Here is a 23,145-nt window from a genome sequence, read left to right on the forward strand (position 1 = left end):
TCATAGGATGAGTGACCACAAAAAAAAAAGTTTTCATCTCGATCTCCTCCGTGCTTCGGAAGGCACGTTTAGCCGTTAGTGGGACGTTAATGGGCTGGTGATGATGACACAAAAAATAAGTGGATAGGCAACTGCCTGCTACCCTTCTGCCTATTTATTGCTTGGGATACTAGCGCATAGTAGGTAAGTGTATTTAAATACATAAATTGCAAAAAAAACAAGCGCTTCATGGTAAGTAACTAACCTAACCTAACCTATCCAATATCCATCTACTTCGCTTACCTACCTACATAGGTAGAGACAGGGATATGTAAAAAAAAATTACTTAAGTAGACAAAGTCAAAACGAAGGTAGGTCAAAATAATAAGTAAGTACGAGTATAGGTAACTACATAAGATACTACAAGTACCTAATTATTTAATCCCTCTCAAGATCCCTCTGTATATTACGATAACAATTATTCATTTATATTATTCTGTATTATAGGATAATACAGATAACATTTTAACCCATGAATCGCGTAGATAATGGAAACTGTTACTTGACCACAACTTGACCATAAGATAAAACATTAAATAAATAGGTAGCCAACAGAAAATAAAATACAATGTAAATATAAACTCCATACTATTCAAACTATTCCAATACAACATTATATGACGCCCGCTCCGGTTCGTACCTTGTGCAACGGTTGTCCATCGCTATCCAGCGTGGAAACGCGGCTAGTTTGATGGGCACCTTTGCGCCGGGAATGACACGAGGTGGATTATTTGAACATGACGCACGTGCACATAGACGTTAATTCACTGATGTTGGATTAATTTAAAATTCATTTAATTATCATTTTTTTCTACTCCTCTACTTTAATCTGGCATTTAAATAACCAAAAAGTCTAATATAAGTACATACATAATTAAACTCTTTGAAAAAGTGTACGCTCTATGGCCTATAAAAGCATTGTTTACAAAGTGTAACTGTACTATAATGTCGCCAAAAAAGCATTGTTGTTGTTTTTTTTTTTTTTGACCTGGAAACTGGCACCTTTACTTTGTTTGGTGCCATAGATATACTATAAAAAAAAAGTATACATTTGCCGCCATTTTCCCGCGCGTTGGAAAATAAATTGGAAATTTTTTGTGTTTCGTTTCAAAACACTAAAAAGTATAAAATAAAAAGGAAAAATGGATGAAGAACTATTGAATTCTACACCAAAATTACGTCGTCGTAGAAAAAGTATTGTATGCAACGTTGTATAACTAGGTCAAAAAATGCTCGTGGCGTCTCTTATTGCGATGTTCGCCAAGGCTCACATCGCAACTCACGCCACTCGCATTTTTTGACCCTTCTTATACAACTGTTGCATAAAATACTATTATACAACATTAATAAAAAATATTCTATAAAAAAGAACTTTCTTAACTTTATCTAAATAAAGATGGTACTTTAAAAAACCTAACTCAAATTAGTGAGGGGATAAATTCAAAATGTATCGATATTTCGACTAATTTTTTTAGTCTTCATTTCTTTGACCCTAATTGAATGAGATTTTCATACAAACGCCCTCTAGTGAAGCGTCGTGGAAGTATCACGAATGCTATTTTTTAAACTTCGCCCCACAATAAGTCGTCGTTCTCCGTTGTTCAAAGAGTAGTTAAGTGTCCACCGACGAGTTTCTACATTTTTTGCATAGATGTCGTTTTGATCGGTAAAATAGTTTGACAGCGTCGTTATCAGAGGAGGGGACCTTCAAATGACCTTTTCTTGTGTCCTCTCATCTACTTTTGACAGTACCTAGTAGCGGGTCGGGAGTGTCTGTGTTTTGCAAATTCATCTTAATTAAAAATCCAGTAAGTGTTTTTTTTATATATTCTGTTTAATTATAAGTAAAATAAACCTTTACAAATGTGTATGGTGACAAGGTTAACAAAAAAATTTACAGTGAATTTACTCGGTTAGTGTCCAATTTTAATAGGTTATGGCGAACTTTCGGTTCATTAATTGTTTGAATTGTCAGTTAATCGTGTAATAACCCACTTGGTGTAATCTTAAATGTATCTTCATTGGGCTTCACTGGCTGACAGTAAAAATTACAAATTTAGTCCATTATTTTCCTGTTTCATAACCAGACTGGTTATTACGTTGGTTCGTCGTCGTATTTTTTTAGATAATCGACAAGAACATGATCTTTTCCATAAGTTTTGTACATAAAGTTTAAGAATAAGGTTTATTCAAACTACGTGTTAAATTAAGAATGTTGTAAAGATTTCACTTTTAATTTTTATATTGCATTTCACAATTTCTGATTATAATTTAATCGAATTGTTATAAATAGCATTGCAGAATATTTTTTTCTACTTGTGATACAGTTCTAAAATAGTTCTTATTGGAATATTACTATATTTATTAGGTACCACATGTTTGTGGCGCCGTATTTTCGGTGACCTTTCAAGGTCACCTTGTAATGAAAGTGAGTGTTGCTTTACTGTGATAGAAAATTTCTTTTGTTTTGTTTCATGTTAAGTGTAGGTAACAACATACTACATAATTAATTATGCTTCAATAACCTTATAACTTAGTTATAAAAAAACCTGTATTGTACGTACTATCTAAGGTAAATAAGTTAGTTCAAAAACCGAGTTATAGGTATTTCAGGCCAGGAACAAAGATGTCTTAATAAGAATTTTGTAATTATAGGTAGGTATATATATTTCAGTAACTACTTATTATTAACTCATTGTTAAAATATCTATTACGGAGTCCAATTAAATTTTTATGTGCCTCTGGTACCTACACATCTACTTACTCTGAACAAATTAAAAATAACTAAGCCTACCGATTATCTTCTACAAATTGGAGACAAGTTAAATAACGTCGCTTTTTGAACATAGTCGAGCAGTTTAGAGAAATTAATTACGAAGACAACGATAATAAAATATATTTCTGTGGAAAATATCGAATTATCGACATGCTTATTAACAATAATATAAATCAATATTCACTGGACGTCACTATTTTCAAATGTCAGTTTTTTGACGTATGCCAATACCTACTAATTTCTTATTCGAATTCGGAATATTATTCGAAAATAAAAGAATAAAGACAGGAAGGCTTATTGTGGTAAGTAGTTTTGATAGATAATTTTAGACAGAACATGTCGAGTGTACGATTTTCCATTTAAAATTTTCAAGTGTAATATTTACTTTTTTATATAAAAATACAAAATGGGGGGTAAAAAAAAGGGAAAGAAAAAGGGACCTCCAGAATCAGGATGGTGGCCTGGGTTCGGGACGAAGGGTTGGTACTTATTTGTATTGGAAAATTAAAATAAATTATTACCTACCTACTCCATGAAAGTCATACAGTCAAAACATAACCTAATAGATTTCTCACCTTTAGTACCTATTGTAGTCAATCCTGACTAACACCATTTTGGTACATAGAGACAAGATTAATTTTAGAATTCTTACAAGATTTTAGTATAGTAAAGTACTTTTTGCTAAGTAATTTAAAAAATAAAAACATGCCACACAAACGCCGTAAGTATTTATCACTTGATTCTGAATGGAACTGTTTAATAATTTAGTATTCAAAGAGTTCATTCATTTATACGAAGAGTAAAAAGCGCAATTGATCCAATGCTGATTCTGTGCTTGATAATGTATCATATTACATTCTCACAAGAGTTTTTATTTAGCAGTACCTAACATTTATATTTATTATGTAGGTAAGTTGTTATGCTTACTAGGCTATTTAATACCTATTTATTTACTTCTTTTTTGATTGTAATTATGCTACCCGGTCATTTCGCTGAAAGCGACTTGTCATCAGTAGCATAATTGTGCCAAAAACAATAAAAATATTTCATTCACACTTTAAAAAACCTGCACATTTTATTCCAGCTCACATATATACAGCTGTTACAGTTCCATCCTTTTGTCCTTGAACAGTGACCTCTGCTAAGGTCATCTCTTGAGTCTGAGACAGATTTATAATTTGTATTCCCAATGATATTTGAAGGTCATTTCAGTGATGTTTAATTTAATATAGATATGAGCTTTATAGTATGTATAAATATGTTATAAGTATGTATATTTTGCTTTACCTTATATTTGAAAGTTTCTTAAAGTAAAATGACGAAATCTTTTGCCATTGAAATGATGCAATTCAATTTGCAAATTATTTTCTTTATGGACCTACTTAGTAGTTTATTGAATTTCTTTATCTTTAACATTGGTACTAATACATCTATATCAATGAAGTTAACAGATAAAAAGGTTTTATAACAATAAACCGTTATTGATATTGGAAACTTACCTACTAAATAATACATCATAAAGTTATTAAAATACCATATCAATTCATCTAGTTATTATATTATATAAAATGCTTGCACTATTTTGTCACTCTAGTTCTTACTAGAATCCATTCATTTACTAGAAACATAATGTAACACATGTATTTCTAGCGTACATGTAGGAAAGTGAGTAGGTAGAACGGTACATAAGATTGAATAAGAGAGTAAGTGAGAATACTATGGAAGGATAATTAATGGGGATTTGCTTGTTTTTGGTATGAATTTTGAATGGTTAATGAATGGGACGGAAGGTAGAAATCAGAATCATTTATTCAACATAATTATCATGGATAAACTTGTTGAAGGTCAATATATATAACATTTTTGTTTTAAAAATAAAAAGGGATGTCTATGATTATTGGATTGCAGCGTAAAGTTGCATTTGCTTTTTTGTAAAAAAATAGAGTGAAGATAAATAAAATACCCCTTTTAATTTAATATCCCATAGTAAATCCTACATAGTTAATTTATGTTACTGAGTAATTCCATACACTGAAAACATAATGTAGTCTACACCAAACCAATGTACACGTGGAAATTAAGTTTTAGTTTGTTACAATTATATTGTGTACTTTATTATTGAGTGTAAAAGGTCTCGAGCTGATGTAGCCCGAATGGCCACTGTGACCTAGCAACATCCATTGTGACCAAGTCACCACATTTAAAAATCCTCTTACTGATTCGAGTAGATTCTGCGTCTTTTTGGGAGGAAGCTCCATGCCCTCCATGTCCTCTGGGGATGCATTATATGGTCCCCCAGTTGCACAGCAGGTGTAATGGCGTCTCATCCTCCTGTAAACAGAATCTACATAAAGGGGACTCAGTCAGATCCATTCTATATAGCTGCTTGTTGAGTCTTCAATGGTCCATGATGACCCCTATTAAGATCCTTATCTGCCCCCTAGTAAGACTCCTATAAAATATTGTGTATTTATAATTCTAGGTATATATTGTATGTTTATTTATACCTAAAGTAAGTTTAACTCGCATATACATTTTTTTTCTGACAAAAGCATATTGTTTCAGCCACAATGAGCACCTACTTCCAGTACCCGACCCCTGAGCTCCAGGAGGAGCTGAGGAAGATCGCCCAGGCCATCTGCGCACCTGGCAAGGGCATCCTCGCCGCTGATGAGTCCACAGGTACGCTTGTCTTCTTTGACCCTGGTACTGGGTGCTTGTACACTAGTCGTATACGTTTTAGTACCATCTCACATTAAGTTATTTAATAAATTGAATCTAATGTCTCGCCAATCGTCAACTATGTAAATGTGACAGGGTTCTAAAATGTACATTTTAATGCTACATTCAGGTAAAGCACTAGTTAGTTTTGTTACTGCTGGCTGCAATGTTGATGATGAGTAATCAGACATGCATAGATATAGTTATACTTCTGTGTACCTAGTACTTTGAATTATATGCTAGTTTTTTTTACTGCAGCATACCTACCATCGACTCTGAAGTGAAAAAAAAGTTAAGTAACATATAAACACTTTAGGAATTTTACAACATTTATTTATAACGGCAGTGGTAGCTCAGTTGGTATAACGCTTGCCACTTTGAGGTCGCAGGTTCGAATCCAGCACAGGCCTAAACCAGTGATAGTCGAATTTGTTTTCGTAATCATGTTTGAATCATAAATGATTATCACGTGCTCAGTGGTGAAGGAAAACATTGTGAGGAAACCCACATTCCGCAGAAATGCACTTTCGGAGGTATGTGACCTAACCTATATTGGACTGGTTTTCCCTTCCGGGTTGGAAGTCAGAGAGGCAGTCCCTTAGTGCTGTAAAAAACCAGACCTGTCAAATCTTCAAGTTAGGTAAGCGGATACTGTGAGAAACGGGACGACGCTACGGAGATGATGATTGGTATAAAGATTATCTTATCTTCAGTTATTATGATGCGTATTATAGATGCCACTCCAATAATGATTAACTTATTAAATCATACAGGAAAACTGTAAAATTCTTCATCCATGTAATAATCAAGGAAGTGCAAATGACTGCTATCAACGCAATGTAATATCTTGTTTCTATTTATGGATATGACTTGCGGACCAATTTTCTGCTGTCTATCTCGAACATTCCGTGCTAAGTGGTCATCACTCTTTACCAGGTACCATGGGCAAGCGTCTGCAGGATATCGGCGTTGAAAACACTGAGGAGAACCGCCGCAAGTACCGCCAGCTTCTGTTCAGCTCTGATTCGGTAAGCATCTTATACAGGGTGACATCGTAACGAAAACTTTAAGGGATGATTCGGACCATGATTCTGAGTTGATATTGGAATTTCCTGTCGGAAAATTGATGAAAATTCATGTTTTTGTTCAAATATAAGTTTTTGGTGATTGTTTTTTAACCCCCGACGCTACGCAAAGAGAGGTGTAATGTTATAAATTTCATCCCTTTGTTTGTGTGTGTCTGTTGGTGGTATTATTGCCGAGAAGGTACTTACCGATTATTTTCGTAAGTATATAGTTTTTTCTTCGGAACTTTGATATTGGCAGAATCATCGTTCAAAAACGATGCAGCCACAAGAATCGAATCGAGAACGTACCTAGAGACCATGATTAAAGGATCCAGGATCAGATGATGATCAGGTGGTTATAAGAACTCGATACTTTGTGTACGAAGACTCAAAACCAACGCTGATTGTACAGTAGAGGATTTAAAGCTGTGAGGATGATAATGGTTTGATGTTTACTAAGCCTTATGTTAGCACAAAGTTGCGTTTTAAGGCAGGAAGCCAGGTTGTCATTGACCATTCAGTCCAAACTATGTTAAGTGCCCACTGTCACGTACACTCCGGCACGTTTTGGCAGAGACCATGATGAATCACTGTCTCGCCATGAAATCTGTTGCATAACATCATGCTTGTACTGGCTTTCCTAAAATGGTAGATACCCTATTAAGGTAGATGATTGGGTCAAAAATTAATTATAAAATACTAATCTAGAAATAGAAGCCAGTCTAATCAGTTAGGTAGTACAACAGGCGATCTTATGGCTAAGGTAGCCTTTGACTTATTTGCGAATTTTAATTAAGAATTTAGTGTGTGGGAAGCTGTTCTGAACGTAGTATTGTAACGATGTCCACCTCCCTGGTTGGCATCGCTCCTGGCCACTAACTTCACGTCCTGCGTGGTTCCCTCGCTGACAACATCCCCAGGACATACATTCAAAATCCCAACTCCCTCCGAGTTTTGCGTTCCCCGCCATTCCCTATCAATCTCCTTTTTGGAGTATTTGTTGACATGCCAAATCTTATTCTTAATTCTTTGCCCATAGGCCATTTCCGAGAACATCTCCGGCGTGATCCTGTTCCACGAGACGCTGTACCAGAAGGCTGACGACGGTACGCCCCTCGTCCAGCTGCTTGAGAAGCGTGGCATTATCCCCGGCATCAAGGTCGACAAGGGTGTCGTGCCGCTGTTCGGCTCGGAAGACGAATGCACCACCCAGGGTAATTCAATTTTTTTTTATTTATTTTCATCATATCCTTAATCTAAATACACGGTTTAAATGATGTCGTTAAACCACAGAGGTTTGTCTCGGCACCCATTCGTCGCATTAAAACAGAAAAAATATATATATTAATAATATAAAAATACATAAAACATTGAAAGGAATCATACCGATAGTTATCCACAAATGAACTCAAAAACATACACAGCGCACTGTCGTACCGAGTAGGCATAAATGCCAATCAATGCGGCGTACCTCGTATACGAGATTCCCTCTAAAACCAGTTTGTCGCTCAATTCACTTTATTGCACTTAAACACAACATAAAGGACGATATAAAAAAAACACAGCAAAAGTACAATCGGCGGCCTTATTGCTAAGCAGCAGCGACAACAACCGTAGGGTGAAAGGAATTGATATAAGTACACGGAAATACGGCACTGTGTAATACAGTAATAGTAAGTAATCAACCGAAAGGGGTATGGAGCATACTCCACCACGCTACTCCACTGCCAGTTGGTGGAGGTGTTTACGACGGTTTAACGTGCCCTTTGAAGCACGGAATCACATTACTTTTTTGGACAATCAGGTAGTAGAATAAATAGTTGGGGAACATAAGGGACGAAAAAGGAAGAAGAAGAAAATATGTTACATTACAAAGAAAAAAAGATGCATTTATTATTTGAGAACACCTCACATGCATGTCCGAGCATTAATATGTATACACTTTGGTACCATGTCACATTAACTTTTTTGGCAAATTGAACTGTAAGTCTCACTAAATGTCAAATATGTTAGTGCGACACAGTTCTAAAGTGGGTACATTATATTGCTCATGACTGTACACTACGAACATTACATAGACACACATACTATCAGCAAAAAATACATACATTAAGGTCTCTTAAGGATTTCTTTAAAACATTACGAAGTGTATAGCTGAAAGTGAGTATTTACAAAGATGATTACGTCAGGGTACTTGATACAGCGTTATACACCCTATAAAGAGAGAAAGTGTGTTATCGAGGTCATTTACCTTTTATTTACACTTTCAGTACTCTGTGAAACTTGTTTATGATTGAGATTTTAGTTTTTTTTTTATATATATAAAGGTTTCGCACATCGCAGTATTTGGCTTTGAAACAATATTACTATGACGTGGCTGGACTTTAATATACATTATAGAAGTTGAGAAAACTTTACGGATTCTTGTTTAGACGAAAATTTATCTCGCGTTCTAGTTGTTCTCTGAAATTGATTTGATTTTTGCCCCACCGGGATTCGAACCCGGGACCTCCGGATCTTAAGCAAAACGCTCAACCACTGGACCACGGAGGCCGTTAAAACTAATGATGATTATCATCATCAAATATTAATAAATGATCAAAGTATAAAATAAAAATAAAATGGAAAAGAATACTCGGATGCGACTTGACCCCGCAGCTTTCGTCAAGCTGGGACGAGCATGTTAACCGTTACACCATGTTGATGGTAATGTACATCGAAATATCGCATGGACAGCATGAGTTAACAGTAATGGTTAACATGCTCACCCCGGTTTGACATGAACTGCGGATTCAAGAGTCAGATATTTTCGATTCAGTGAGTTTCCCGGGTGAGTTGTATAAAAACAAAAAACGATCCAAGCATAGTTCCCGGATAGTAAAGTCATTGTCATGTCCTCTTGTATAAGAGATTGTAGTAACATCTGACCTATCGAGGGGCTCGACTTTTTATCTACCCGATAACGGGTGTCAAAGTCTTCGAAAACACGTCCAGTTTCATTATCTAAAGCGTTTGTGATAAAAATATTCCATTATTTACGTATATCTATCTTATTGAAGTAAGGGTATGTAATATTATGTCTACCCATAAGTATTCATATAACTATGACACATTTCAGTTTTGGAATGTGTTTCAGAATTCAGATAATCCGTGACCTTACATGATTATGTATGGTTCACGATTAACTAAGGATAGAAGATGCCAAATGCTTGAGATTTTGAAGCTTTGCACTCAACAAATGGATTGTCGTCAGGCATTAGTTGAATTTGTAACGACTGTACATCAAAAACCTAACTCACAGTGGAGCAGTGGTGAATTTAGTATCGATCGCCATCGACTCGCAAAGAAGAAGACAGTGGAGCAAAGTGGAATATGCTCCATATCCCCTCCGCTTGATTGAAGGGAGGCCTGTACTCAACAGTGGGACGTTACAGGGCGTTAGTAACACCGTAACGAACACTCAGGTGGATGATTCAGACCATGACTCTGAGATGATATCAAGTGAAATTTCCGGTCGGAAAATTCATGAAAATTTTAGTGTTCTTTTTTAATTATTTTCAGTTCCATACTTTCGCGACGGAAGATTCATCCCTCAAAGTTTTCGTTGCGGAGTCTAACACCCTGTATAGGCTGTTGTGTTGTTATTTACGAAATAGCAAAAAATAATTTTGTTTTATTTTTGTCATCCAAACAATAACATTTGATAATGTAATTGATTTCACTTGGTTATGTTCTGTTATGACAAAAAAACTTTATTTCGTTTCAGTCACGAACCTGAAATACATCTACTAAATGTACATTTCCATAATTTGGCTCAATTGCTGGACTCAATCTTTTATTTATCCCAATCAAACATAATCAAGACAACGAATTATTCAAAATTTACTTTCCTCTATTCGGCAGCACACAACAGAACTGGTCTTAATTAACGGAATCAAGTCCAGTTCGTCCAGTGGGCTCGTCAACAAATTTCAACTGACATTTTGTCGCCAACCGCAAATAATTGGAGCCAATAGCAAACTCATAAATGTAAATTAAACTAGATTTTTTGTTGTTGTCGCTTGTGTGTGATACTGGTTATTGAAATAGTAACTAGTTAAAGTGATATGGAATATATTGACTTTGATATATTTCAGTCCAGAATAATCTGTTGTGTGTTAAGCTACATACATACATAAACTCACGCCCGTAATCCCTAATGGGGTGGGCAGAGCCACAAGTAATCAAAGACAACTTGCAGCCACTGTTGATACGATGTCGTAAGTTGGATATGATGGACCTTATGGTGATAAGGGATCAGCCTATCGCCCATAACATTAGTCCGTCATGTTAGAGGACACAATCCCTCTGTCGGTTTTTACGACATGCCCGGGAAGACAAGCAGCTGAACGTGTTCTGTGTTAAGCTACAGAGGTTGCAAAAGGCCGCGAGGAGTGCAAATCTGTTATTCCAGCCCTATTTCCCACCAGAGGATAATAGGATTAGAAGAAGAGAGAGAAGAGAATAATCTGTTAAAATCATAACGCCTGTGTCCCCGAAGGGGTAGGCAGAGGTGTATAGTAAATACATCAACTCCTCGCGAACTATCTATGTTTAAGTCTCATTTAACAACTAATAAACCGGACACAATACCTGGACACTACGTGAAAACAATACATACCTATTTACTTTTTAACTCTAGATAGTAAAGTAATGACTCCCAAGTTTAGGTATACTGCACTGACAAACATTCTTATTCTATTCATTGTGAGTAAGAAAGATGAACTCTATTCAGATACTATACGTTAGTAAACGGTACAATTTAGCTTACCTATACCTGTTTTTTTTTTGTACAGTCATGAGCAATACTGTACCCACTTTAGGACTCTGTCACACTAACATATTAGACATTTAGTGAGACTACAGTTCAATTTGTCAAAAAAGTTAATGTGACATGGTACCAAAGTGTATACATATTAATGCTCGTGACCGTACCTGTCCTGTGTATGTTTTCTTTGTATGCCTTTTGTATGCTTTATTGTGTGCAAAAACTATAGGTGTGATAGACAACACGTCGATACAAAGAAAGAAAAACCAATGTAGCGTTACTCATTGGTACATTTCCTCATTCCAGGGCTTGATGACTTGGCTCAGCGTTGCGCGCAGTACAAGAAGGATGGGTGCCACTTCGCCAAGTGGCGTTGTGTGCTGAAGATCGGCCGCTTTACTCCATCGTACCAGGCTATCATGGAAAACGCGAACGTCCTCGCGCGTTACGCGTCCATCTGCCAGAGCCAGCGCATCGTGCCCATCGTGGAGCCCGAGGTGCTGCCTGATGGTGAGTCCTTTGATGTTATGTTCTCCTGGTAACAAGACCACCTCAGTCGTACCAGGACATCAGAAAGCGAGTGTAATCGTACGTCAAGCCATTGTACTCATAGTAGAACCTGAGATGCTGCCTGATAGTGCGAGTTCCTTGATTTTATAGCCTCCTGGTAACAAGCTAGGGCGCTTGACACAGTCTAGGCAGGATCTCTTTCTCTGGGGGCAGTGCCTGACGTCAGAGGCATCAGCATAAGAATTGCGTCTGGAGCGGATAAGCCTATACTGGTTCCTGTCTAGTGCGTCTTAAGCAGGCGTCTCTTAGCCAGACAGGGTGTCCTAAAGTAGCAGAATATCCCAGTGTAATACGCTGGTTTTCAACAAGTCAAATCAGTTACTTTTTACTAAACGTCAAAACACGACAATATTATGGAATTTGTATGAAACACACTGTGACGTCATAAATAAGTTAAAAAGAAAGAAAATGTTTTTATAAGTTTTAGTTCTGTCTTTATTTAGTAATCAGAATTTCAAAATTTACCTTTTACTTACGATACTACCCAATTGTGGGAAATGGTAATAAAATCATCCTGCTTACTCCTAATATCCCAGTAAGGTACATTAGGTGAGGACAATATCACAATTGAGCAGAACAGAGTAGAACATCCATCGTAAGGTGAACAAAGTACGCACACTTCACCGATCCCAGTAAGATCATTTCCCGCTTTCCAGGTGAACACGACTTGGACCGCGCCCAGAAGGTGACTGAGGTCGTCCTCGCCGCCGTGTACAAGGCGCTGAGCGATCACCATGTCTACCTGGAGGGTACGCTGCTCAAGCCCAACATGGTGAGTTCGTTGACCGTCCCATTTTGTCACCTATGAAACTAGGCTTTGAAGAAAAACTTGATGATAAAGAAGGATAAAACAAACATAACCATAAGCTCACGTGGGGTAGTCAGAGGTACATCCTCACGACTATATCCCAATCTTTTTCTTCTATCGTGTGGGTTGTGAGGTGAATTACCTCATCAACCCTGGTGTCAGTGTTATTATTGAGCCGCCAAAGGCCCCTGATATGGCTCATGTAACAACTACTTACTTATATCAGTAAGCAGGAACCGGGACCAACGGCTTAACGTGCCTCCCGATTAGGGTAGTCAGATTTACATCCATCGCAAGATGAACTAAGTACCCACACACCGAGCTTTCTGTTAGACCAACGTGAAAGGTGAGCCGTGTCGCCGTCTATAATGATCGAGCCAACTGTGTTTGTGAAAACCCATCATCATCATCATCATCATCATCAGCACATTAACGTCCCCACTGCTGGGGCACGGGCCTTCCCTATGGATGGATAGGGAGATCGGGCCTTAAACCATCACGCGGGCCCAGTGCGGATTGTGAAAACTACACTACCATAAATTAATAACTCATTGGAGCAAGTCCGGTAACAGAGTTCGAACTGGCAAGGATATTTCTGATGTTAACTGATTAAGCGGCCACGTTTAGGATTCACCTGTTGCGCGTCAAGAGCAATGTAGGATGTACGAAAGCGTAGGTAAGGCAGTAAGATGATATAAGTTAAATGAGTAAGAGAGAGACCGGTATGTGAGACAAGAGATGCAGGATACGTGTGTGAAAGAGAAAGGCGATGATGATTGAATAGAAAAGCGAGAGGGACTGCTATAGGCAACTTAGTGTTCACACAGCATAGGTGTTCCTTTGGCATTATTATATAATTTCCTGGTAACAGGTGACCGCCGGTCAGGGCTGCAAGAAGACCTACACCCCGTTGGACATCGGCCGCGCCACTGTCACCGCTCTGCTCAGGACCGTGCCCGCTGCCGTTCCTGGTAAGACATCATCATAGAGGTGGAGTACCAACCTCATCAACCCTGGTGTCAGGGTTACTATTGAGCCGCCACAGGCCCCTGACATGGCTCATGTAACGACTACTTCTTACATCAGTAAGTAGTAACCGGGACCAACGGCTTAACGTGCCATCCGAAGCACGGATCATCTTTTTGGACAATCAGGTGATCAGCGTGTAATGTCCTAACCAAACTAGAGATCACAAAGTGATTTTTGTGATATGTCCCCACCGGGATTCGAACCCGGGACCTCCGGATGTTAAGCCCTACGCTCAAACACTGACCACGGAGGACCACGGAGGCGGCTCAGTCCTATGAAAAGCCGCCATTGCTAGCTGTTTTTTGACGTGTTATTATTACTGACTGACGTACTTAATTACTATCACTTGAAAACTGTAATATTTAACTAAAGTTCAAAATTGCCTTGCAAAGTAAATTGAAAAAATAAACTTAGCTCAGCCGCTGGTGGGGCGTGGAGAGTAGCCGTTCTGAACGTAGCATTATTATTCCTTAGTCTATGCTATAAGTAAAGCACATAATAACGGGTTCTTACCGCATTTAAATGGGGATATACAATCTCATCAGTCATCCCGTGATCATGGCACTTGCAACAGTGTCGAAATATCGGGAGTCTCATATCCCCATTTAAACGCGGTAAGAACCCGTTATTATGTGCTTTAATTATGATAATAACCGCGTAAACTTAAAACAATGTATGCTATAAGTACCAGGAAAACATAACTCCAAACACACGTATCTTTCAGGCGTAACATTCCTGTCCGGTGGCCAATCTGAGGAGGAGGCGTCGATCAACTTGAACGCGATCAACTCTGTGGACCTGAAGCGGCCGTGGACGTTGACCTTCAGCTACGGGCGCGCCCTCCAGGCCTCCGTGCTGCGCGCCTGGGCCGGCAAGCCCGAGAACATCCTCGCTGGCCAGATGGAACTCATCAAGCGTGCCAAGGTCAGTGTCTTTCAAGTTTTTTAGAGAAAATTCAATTCAAATTCAAAATATGTTTATTCTAGAGGTGACATAGTTACACTTTGAATCGTCAATTTTTACATAGAGGATGTCTCATCCGCCTAAAACTACTGCAGCTTCTCACAATCTGTATAGGCGGGGAAAAGAATCTGCAAGAAAAACGTCGGCTCAGGGCCCCTAGACGTTTTTAAAAAAATGAGTAAAATGAGTTATGATGTTCTAGGAACTTAGATAATTGGAGGAGTCGTTTAAACATTCATTAGCTGCACAAAAAATCATGAAATTTTATTGGATTTAGTGTTTTTATGTACTAGGAAACTCAAAGATCACCTGGTCAACAACAATTACTACTACGATTGCTCTTATATAGATGCATAATTGTCATTTTCGTTAGCTGTCCATATGCTTAGTATTAGAGACTGTAATTTAAGCAATGTGTAGATGCTATGCAATCCAATATTATAACTTCACGGCGATCCAGGTAACATTTTCGTCTTCAGTACTGTAGAGTAGTAGTAGCCATAGTATGTACAAAACGATTTTAGTAATAGAATAATAGATGTTTTACTAATTATCTATTTGTTTTTCCACTGCTCACCCCACTTGCACCACGCCGCACGCAACGCACCGTCTGCACCCACATTGGCCTGTGTTCGTTTTTAAATCACACTATGACTTGATTTAAAAATGTAATCTTAACATTGTTGTTCATTTTGCGAAATTGACTCTGGCATGTCTTATCGTGAACCTTTCTTTTATTAAACCTAATTATAACCTCTTTTTTATCTTTTAACTTGATATAACCTCAAAATGATTCTGTAAACCTCACCTAACCTACAATTTTTTTGTTTAACTTAACCTCAAATTTTTGCCACGCAAAAATTTCCCTTCTCTTTTCAATTTTTCTTAAAATAAATAGGCTAATGGCCTAGCTTGTCAAGGGAAATACGTAGCCGGTTCGATTCCGTCTCTTGCCGCCGGAAAATCCAACTTTGTCAAGTCCCACGCTTACTAGGCTGCTGAGAATTTACAAAAAAAAGCATTCCATAATGATAGACTGAATATGAAAGATGTAGAGAGCAAACTTTTTTTAGAACTGCTTTAAATACAGATAAAAAATCTTGCAATGACTAAGGTGACCCCGACTAAGACTGAATTTTTAATAGAGCCGCCATTTTTTAATCAAATGAAACTAATAGAGGTATCAGTTTTTGAGGTTATTTTTACGTTGTCACATACATTTGTACTAAAAAGCTAAATAAATCTAAAATATCTCGAATCACGTTACGCCAGAGCTCAATTTTTAAAACTTGCTATTTGTGTTGTCCTTTTGTTAGTAGTTATAAGCTTGTAATTTAGTTGCATGTTATGTGTTTGTAGATTAAAACCGCATGTACTGTTTGTAAATACCTAGTCATAGAATTTCTAAACGATTTTTGTTGAATTTATTCATAAGGCGCAAAATATTAAGTATTTACATTGATATATATTTTTAAAACAGTATGTGCTGTATCTAAATGATAGTCTGTTTGAACTCTTAATGTGACTTTTTTGAAATTTGATTATGTTCGAGGTATCATCAAGTTTTTAAACATTTTATGGAATAACTGATATACTACGGAAAACAGAGGGTCCCTCGACATACTAGAAAAGTTGCCGCCAAAACACGCGCAGATAGAGCGCTGGTGGCGAGCGTTAGTTCTGTCAGTGTTCATAATGATACGACACACCGTCACCAGATGGCGCTTCATACTGAAAGCTTATACAGGTGGCGACATCTAGTTTCTCCTTAGCGAAATAGAGTAACAATATACTTACGATCCCTCAAACTACAAAAAGAGCGAATGCTCGCCATTGATACTACATTTAAAATCTATGGAAGGAATTATAATTATAAGGTATTAGTTGCATATACCTCCACCAACCCGCACTGAACTGCGCGGTGGAGTACAGTCCATATAAACATCTCCAGTTCATCAAAGGGCGTGTTTGACACCTGTCTACCTTTTAAATAGCTAACGATCGTACGAACTGCCAATGCGATTTCGTTGACGACATTATACATACTAAGTACGTAGGTAAATAATGTATGGTATTTTTGGAAAAAAGTAAAATATTACTTAGGTTTACTATTCGGTCAAGTAGCTTATGGCATCTGAGGTATAAAAAGGGCTACATCGAAGCAATTCATCTAACACCCAATATTATATTACCAAGGATACTCCTACTACAGGTATATTTTTTACTTAAAAGGAGTAACCAAAAAGGATAAACTATTTTTATTTTTTTTATTGCCATTTGACATTTTCGCATTATGAAACTAAGTGCGCAATGCCAACAAAAGTCAAAAACCAATATTGTTTTTTTTAATGAATCGCTTCGAAGTGGCCTTTTTAATCCCTCTACGGCACACCTAATCACGTCAAAAGTAAAAAAAAAAGCTTTAGTTTATTCTATCATATAATAGATGTAGCTTGCACGTAATTAGCAACTAAATACTGTACCGTTTCTGCTACTAACAAATTGGCTTATTGTTTGTGCTGATATCGTTTTGTTAATAAAAAATACTTATATCTTTGTGTTCTCTTTTTATACACCCTGAATCTTGACTAGAGCTATTGTAGACATTATAATGAGAGTAATAGTAGTTTGACGTAGTAGATATGACCTAACCTGTAGTGGGTTAGTTTTTCCTTCGCAAGTTAGAAGGTCAAACGGGCTGTCGCTTGTATAAAAAACTGGACCTATCAAACCTTCAAGTTACTTAAGCGGACCCTGTGAAAAACAGGATAACGCTGATGATTACCGGGTGAGAGCCCTCAGGCTCCCCATTTGTCCGGCCAAGTAGTTATGCCATTTGCGGCAAATCTACAATAAGTCACGTCAAAGAAAAGCTGATGATGATGAGTAGTAGTAGATCGACGTAGTTAACCTGTACTTCAGATCCTTGTGAACTGTGTCCTTGGTTCAGTGGTTGAGCTTTGGGCTCTAGATCCGGAGGTCTCAGTTTGAAATCCTGGTGGGGATCTATCACAAAAATCACTTTGTGATCACTAGTTTGGTTAGGGCATTGACTGATCGATCACCCGACCCCAAACCCGTTTGTCCAAAAGATTCTTATCCCAGCGATCCCATGTAAAACCTTAATTGAAGTCTTCTGTGTAGAAAGAAATACTAATAATCTTGACTTTCACTTATGTACGACTTCTTCTTTATCTCCTGCAGAGATGTGGAGTGCAACGCAAACTAGAGTCGTCCTTTCTTCACGACCTCAATAACAACTCTAATTTACTACTGCTAATTTATAATACGAATAAGTTGATTACAAAATGAGGCTGAGGATATTTATGTAAACCTACAGGCCTGATAACTTCAAGTAGCGCCTGAGAGAAAAATTGCTAGTCTATAAATTTACAATACTACATGCTTCAGCATAGATTAGGTATGACATCAGTGTACGCAACATAAACTTTTGAAACCAACCAGTGCCGGGCAATGACTCGTTGCATAACATTTTGTCACTATTTGAATAACAATACCGATAGCATTATACCTAAATCCGCCCGACGACATAATGTTATCAAACTCCTCATGAATAAAGATTACATCTTCACCTTTGACGTTTATTTTTCTAACGAAGTATTTTAGACGAATTGTCAAATAGAGACAGTATCTGATTCGAATGTAAAGCAATATGCGGGGACTACTCAGTAACGGCGCGAAATATATCAACCGCTTCGACACAAGCGGCGAATGCTATAAACGCAGATTTATAAACGTCTTCGTACAGTCATGAGCAATATAATATACCCACTTTAGGACTCTGTCGCACTAACATATTTTGACATTTAGTAAGACTTACAGTGCAATTTGTCGAAAAAAATCATGTGACATGGTACCAAAATGTATGCATATTGATGCTCGTGACCGTACGGGTATTGGTCGAAGCCCTCGATATAATTGGCGCTGCCTACGCAGGCCCCGCTGTAATGTATGATTTTTTTAATTTTAAACTACACTTCTCATCAAAAAAATCGAAACACCTTGCAAGTTTACGTTTTGTCAGGATTATCAGAAAAATGTGTACATTTAGGAATAAATGTTAAATGTCGTTTAATAGTGAGTAATATGAGCTTATCAAATCTTAATGTTAATGTTCTAAATTTAAATGAATTTTTCATAGGTTTCGTATTTTGTTAAATGAGTCATTTTTATTCCGTATGGGGTATAAAGGAAATGGATAAAACAACACACGTAAATGAAAAAAAAAGCTAAAAAACGTTTATTTAATAACTTGTATTCCCTCCCCGAGCTCTAATTACTGCTTCCATACGGCTCTTCATCGATCGGATGAGAGTCACGATCACATGCTGTGGTATATTGTCCCATTCCTCTTGGATTGCATCTTGCAGCTGGCTAAGTGTTTCTGGGGCAGGATCTCTTGCTCGAATTCGTCTCTTTAATTCATCCCACAGATGTTCAATGGGATTCATGTCCGGGCTTCTTGCTGGCCATTCCATAATAGAGATATCGACTTCGTTAAGATAGTCTCGTACGACGCCCGCGGTGTGAGCCCTAGCATTGTCGTGCATGAATATGAAGCCGTTGCCAATAAAATGTGCATAGGGCATCACATGAGGCTCGAGACACTCTTCGACGTACCGATGACAGTTTAGTGCAGGCAGACGTGGCCCAGACACGAAAGCAAGCTCTGTCTTACCGTCGGCGCTGATTCCTCCCCAAACCGTCCACGAACCGCCACCATAGCTGACCTTTTCTTCAATGCAGCATTGTGCATAGCGTTCTCCGTCTCTTCTGTAGACCTTGTTCCTTCCGTCGTTACCATACAGCATAATTTTACACTCATCAGAAAAGAGAACTTTGCTCCACTGTAGGTATGACCAATTTAGGTGCTCACGTGCAAAGTTAAGGCGCGCTCTTCGATGGTCTGCAGTTAATTTCGGCCCATTTGCTGGCTTATGCGGTACCAGCCCACGATCCTTCAACCTTCTTCTAATTGTAGAGTCACTTACAGCCACCCTTCGTACAACACGAAGCCGCTGCTGCAGTTGAAAAGCGTTAAGGCGTCGATTTCTTCAAGAAGTTGTTACAATAAATCGATCATCTCGCTCAGAAGTGACCCGATTCCTGCCAGATCCTGAACGGCGCGTGAACAAACCAGTCTCCCGATAACGTTTATAGACTCTATGAACAGATGACAGGCTTAGATGCAGTCTTGCAGCCACAACACGCTTACTAAGGCCAGAATCCAGCAATGCCACAACTTGGGCGGCTTCTGTGGGCGAAGTATCCATACGTTTTAGAAAAAAAACCTTTTTTCAGACGTCCCAAAGTCACAGTATTGAAATAAAAAACAAAAAGTTTAAGGATAGGCGCCAATTTTTAGTTTTTAAACGCTAAATGTACTCCAACCCTAAACACACATTTGTCTCAAAACAGTGATTCATTTCGTTTATAAGATAAACAAATGAAATTCTAATTTTGAATTTAGAATTTTCGCTTATTACTGTAATGGCCAAACTGCCAGCTATACATTTATGTATTTTTTTTCATCGTATGAATTCTTTTTTGTGTTAAATTCGGACAGAAACAATGAAAACGGAAGTGTTTCGATTTTTTTGATGAGAAGTGTATAATAATAATAACACCAAAAAGAGCGGGAATCGGACTAAACATGCCCTGAACCCCTACGTACAAATTCCTCTATAATACGATAAAAAACGCTTTATTGCACATATAAACACAACACTAAAAACAATTACAAATGTGAACGAGAAGTACAATCGGCGGCCTTATTGCTAAATAGCAATTTCTTCCAGGCAACTTAGGTTGAATGAACTTTCTACATATTAGAGTCGGGGACTATAAATTAATGTATATATTATAACTCATTATAATAATATAGGAGTCGATTAAGTTTCATTGTAGACAAAAACATAATTCAATTTGACAGTTCCATCTACTATCAAGTGAAAGATTGTAATGAAATTTATTATTATTTTTATGTTTTTTTTTTTTAAGATTTTACTTTGCAATATTAAACAACGAGAGAGATAATAAGACTCATGCCCTAATAATGATTTCTTTTTTTGCAGGCTAACGGCCAGGCTTCCCAGGGCAAATACGTCGCGGGATCCGTTACAGGTGTGGGAGCTGACTCCGGTCTCTTTGTAGCCAACCACGCATACTAAACAAATATACTTTATACACTAGTAGCACAGAAGCCGCAGTCCGGCTGTACAATACGTACCATAGACAACTTTTTTGGCGCGCAACGAGGCTGAACAATTAATTTCTTTTGCCTCTAAATTAATAAAAAAATACAACATTGTTTTTCTCCGCTGACAACTATTTGGAGTGATAACGTTATTTTTCACAACACAAAAGATTGGCCGCCATTATTGTTTTGGTTTAAAATATTACATTTGTAAAACACAGTTATTCTCGAATAGGACGTAAGTGCTTCAATGTCTGTGTGCTATACTTACAATTGTTGATCCTATTTCAAAATTTATCGCTTAGTTTTAAAGTATAGTCGTAATATGAATTTGAGATTGTAGACATCATTCTAGTAGCTCGTATATTATGTAGACGTTCTACCAACGTTACCTAGAATAAGCTATTAAACCATGAATTTTATGAAGGAAATTTTAGATGAAGTTTAGTGTTGGATAAATTATTTTCGACCATGTATAAAGTATTTAAAAGTTGAAACTGGAATATTGTTACTTTTGTATTTATTGATTTATACTTCATTTTAGTTAATAACTTATTTTTGATATTGTGTAAGAGTAAATTATGATAATCTTGATCACGTATGTAATTTTGTTTCATTTTACCTTTTGCCTTCATCCTTATCTTTACATGTAGGTACTTATTATATACTTTCTGTAGCGATAAACTAGAACTCGCTAACACAGTTTGTTTTTTCAAACTTCTCTTTAGCCATTTCTTTACCTATGTTAGCGAGTTCCAGTTTATCGCTACACTTCTTATCATGTTGATTTTTTTTTAAATAAGGTAAGTAATATCGTTTCTTATCCATTTATAAATAAATACTTAGGTAAGTAGGTAGACATACATATACTTTACAAGCGCCCCGATTTGATTTTATAATAAGTAGGCATTCTATTGTAACTACAACTACATAAACTCCTTGAAGCGTTAACAATGAAAAACCTTTTCCATAAATACCGACGTTCGAAATGATAATACTCGTTTACTATGCTGTAGAACGAAATTTCATATACGTATATAAAGTACATGTACCTACCTACTATTAAAACAGAACGACTACTTACTCCAGTACAATTATTGATTATAATTTCAATAAGATAACAAATGCGCGGTAAGAATTAGATCTGTCAAAGTACGTAAGCTAGTGTTTATGAGCATAATGGTGTGGGTGTATCAGTCGATATTAAGTCGATCGATTCTTTTCTATCTAACACTACCTACCTACTAGGTACTTCTGAAAAATAAGTAGGGACCTCATTTTCTCTCGTGACAAACTAATTTAAATGTTTTCCAAACCGTAAAACCTTATTACTATTTACTATATATCCGACTCCATTCGAAATGGTTTAGCAAATTGTAGTTACACTTCTCGTTATTCGACATAGGTATATAGTCGATATAAAACTGGGTTCAATCTCCGGTTAACTCCGACCCATTTCACACATGAAAAGTAAAGTACATAAGTTCAATATTTGCTCAAGCCTCGTAAGTAGGTCGGTTTCTATGTCAAAGGATAGCCAATTATTGAAGAGGTCTGTCTGAATTTCTTGACATATCCGGAAGTATCAAGAAAAACTAGTTTTTTTTATAAGTAATGATTCCTTTTTCGAAATAAGTCACGAAAATAAATGTAAGAGTGAAGTGATACTACCAGGCCATCGCATAATACAGGTAGGCATTAGACAGCGCCGGCGCCACGTGTTCCGAGGGCTTTTTTATATTATTATGAAGACTTATCTCCGTAAATAGCATTCGCTGCGTCCATTGGTATTGGTCCACTCATCGTTATCAATTGAAGAGCCACGATCTTGTCGATGCAGCATTTTCCATGCTACTTTTTAGGGAAAAATAGGGCAGTGGTTTTCCTCTTGCCTTCCGCCCATTGGTCCACTGCCCTCGATAAATTCACCCTGTGCAGCTTAAACTACAGTACATAATTTAATCCGCGATAGCCTGTTCGGAGAAAGCGTGACTTACACCGTAATGTCCCTGGTTCGAATCTCGGCTTGTGCTCTTTGCTGAATTCGACTTTGTCAGTTCGAATTAATGTCTGTATCAACAATAATAATAATAATAATGTGTATAATTGATATCACGTGGTTTCCAGCATTTGTGGCAGTTTAATGGC

The 23,145-nt window shown here is 37.4% G+C and overlaps 1 protein-coding gene across 2 annotated transcripts; it reads left to right on the forward strand.

Moving 5' to 3' along the window:
• Positions 1-1,688: 1,688 nt before the first annotated feature.
• On the forward strand, positions 1,689-21,598 carry LOC126376026 (fructose-bisphosphate aldolase). 2 transcript variants are annotated; one of them, XM_050023182.1, is made up of 9 exons: positions 1,689-1,847; positions 5,381-5,497; positions 6,473-6,564; positions 7,643-7,817; positions 11,717-11,920; positions 12,637-12,752; positions 13,660-13,759; positions 14,542-14,741; positions 15,679-17,265. In XM_050023182.1, exons 2-9 carry the CDS (start codon positions 5,386-5,388, stop codon positions 15,772-15,774), a joined length of 1,095 nt encoding a protein of 364 aa, XP_049879139.1. In that variant the 5' UTR covers positions 1,689-1,847; positions 5,381-5,385; the 3' UTR covers positions 15,775-17,265. The 2 variants fall into 2 exon arrangements, with proteins under 2 accessions (XP_049879139.1, XP_049879138.1); XM_050023181.1 differs by lacking the exon at positions 15,679-17,265 and adding an exon at positions 20,876-21,598 and having other exon boundaries at positions 1,690-1,847.
• The last annotated feature ends 1,547 nt before the right edge of the window (positions 21,599-23,145 follow it).

This window comes from Pectinophora gossypiella, chromosome 20 (assembly GCF_024362695.1).
Source record: "Pectinophora gossypiella chromosome 20, ilPecGoss1.1, whole genome shotgun sequence".
Classification (NCBI taxonomy): domain Eukaryota; kingdom Metazoa; phylum Arthropoda; class Insecta; order Lepidoptera; family Gelechiidae; genus Pectinophora; species Pectinophora gossypiella.

Coding starts and splice junctions, on each gene's coding strand:
- LOC126376026 (XM_050023182.1), top strand. CDS start 5,386: ATGAGCACCTACTTCCAGTACCCGACCCCTGAGCTCCAGGAGGAGCTG. Junction 7,818..11,716: donor AGACGAATGCACCACCCAGG/GTAATTCAATTT, acceptor TCCTCATTCCAG/GGCTTGATGACTTGGCTCAG. Junction 14,742..15,678: donor AACTCATCAAGCGTGCCAAG/GTCAGTGTCTTT, acceptor TAAAATAAATAG/GCTAATGGCCTAGCTTGTCA.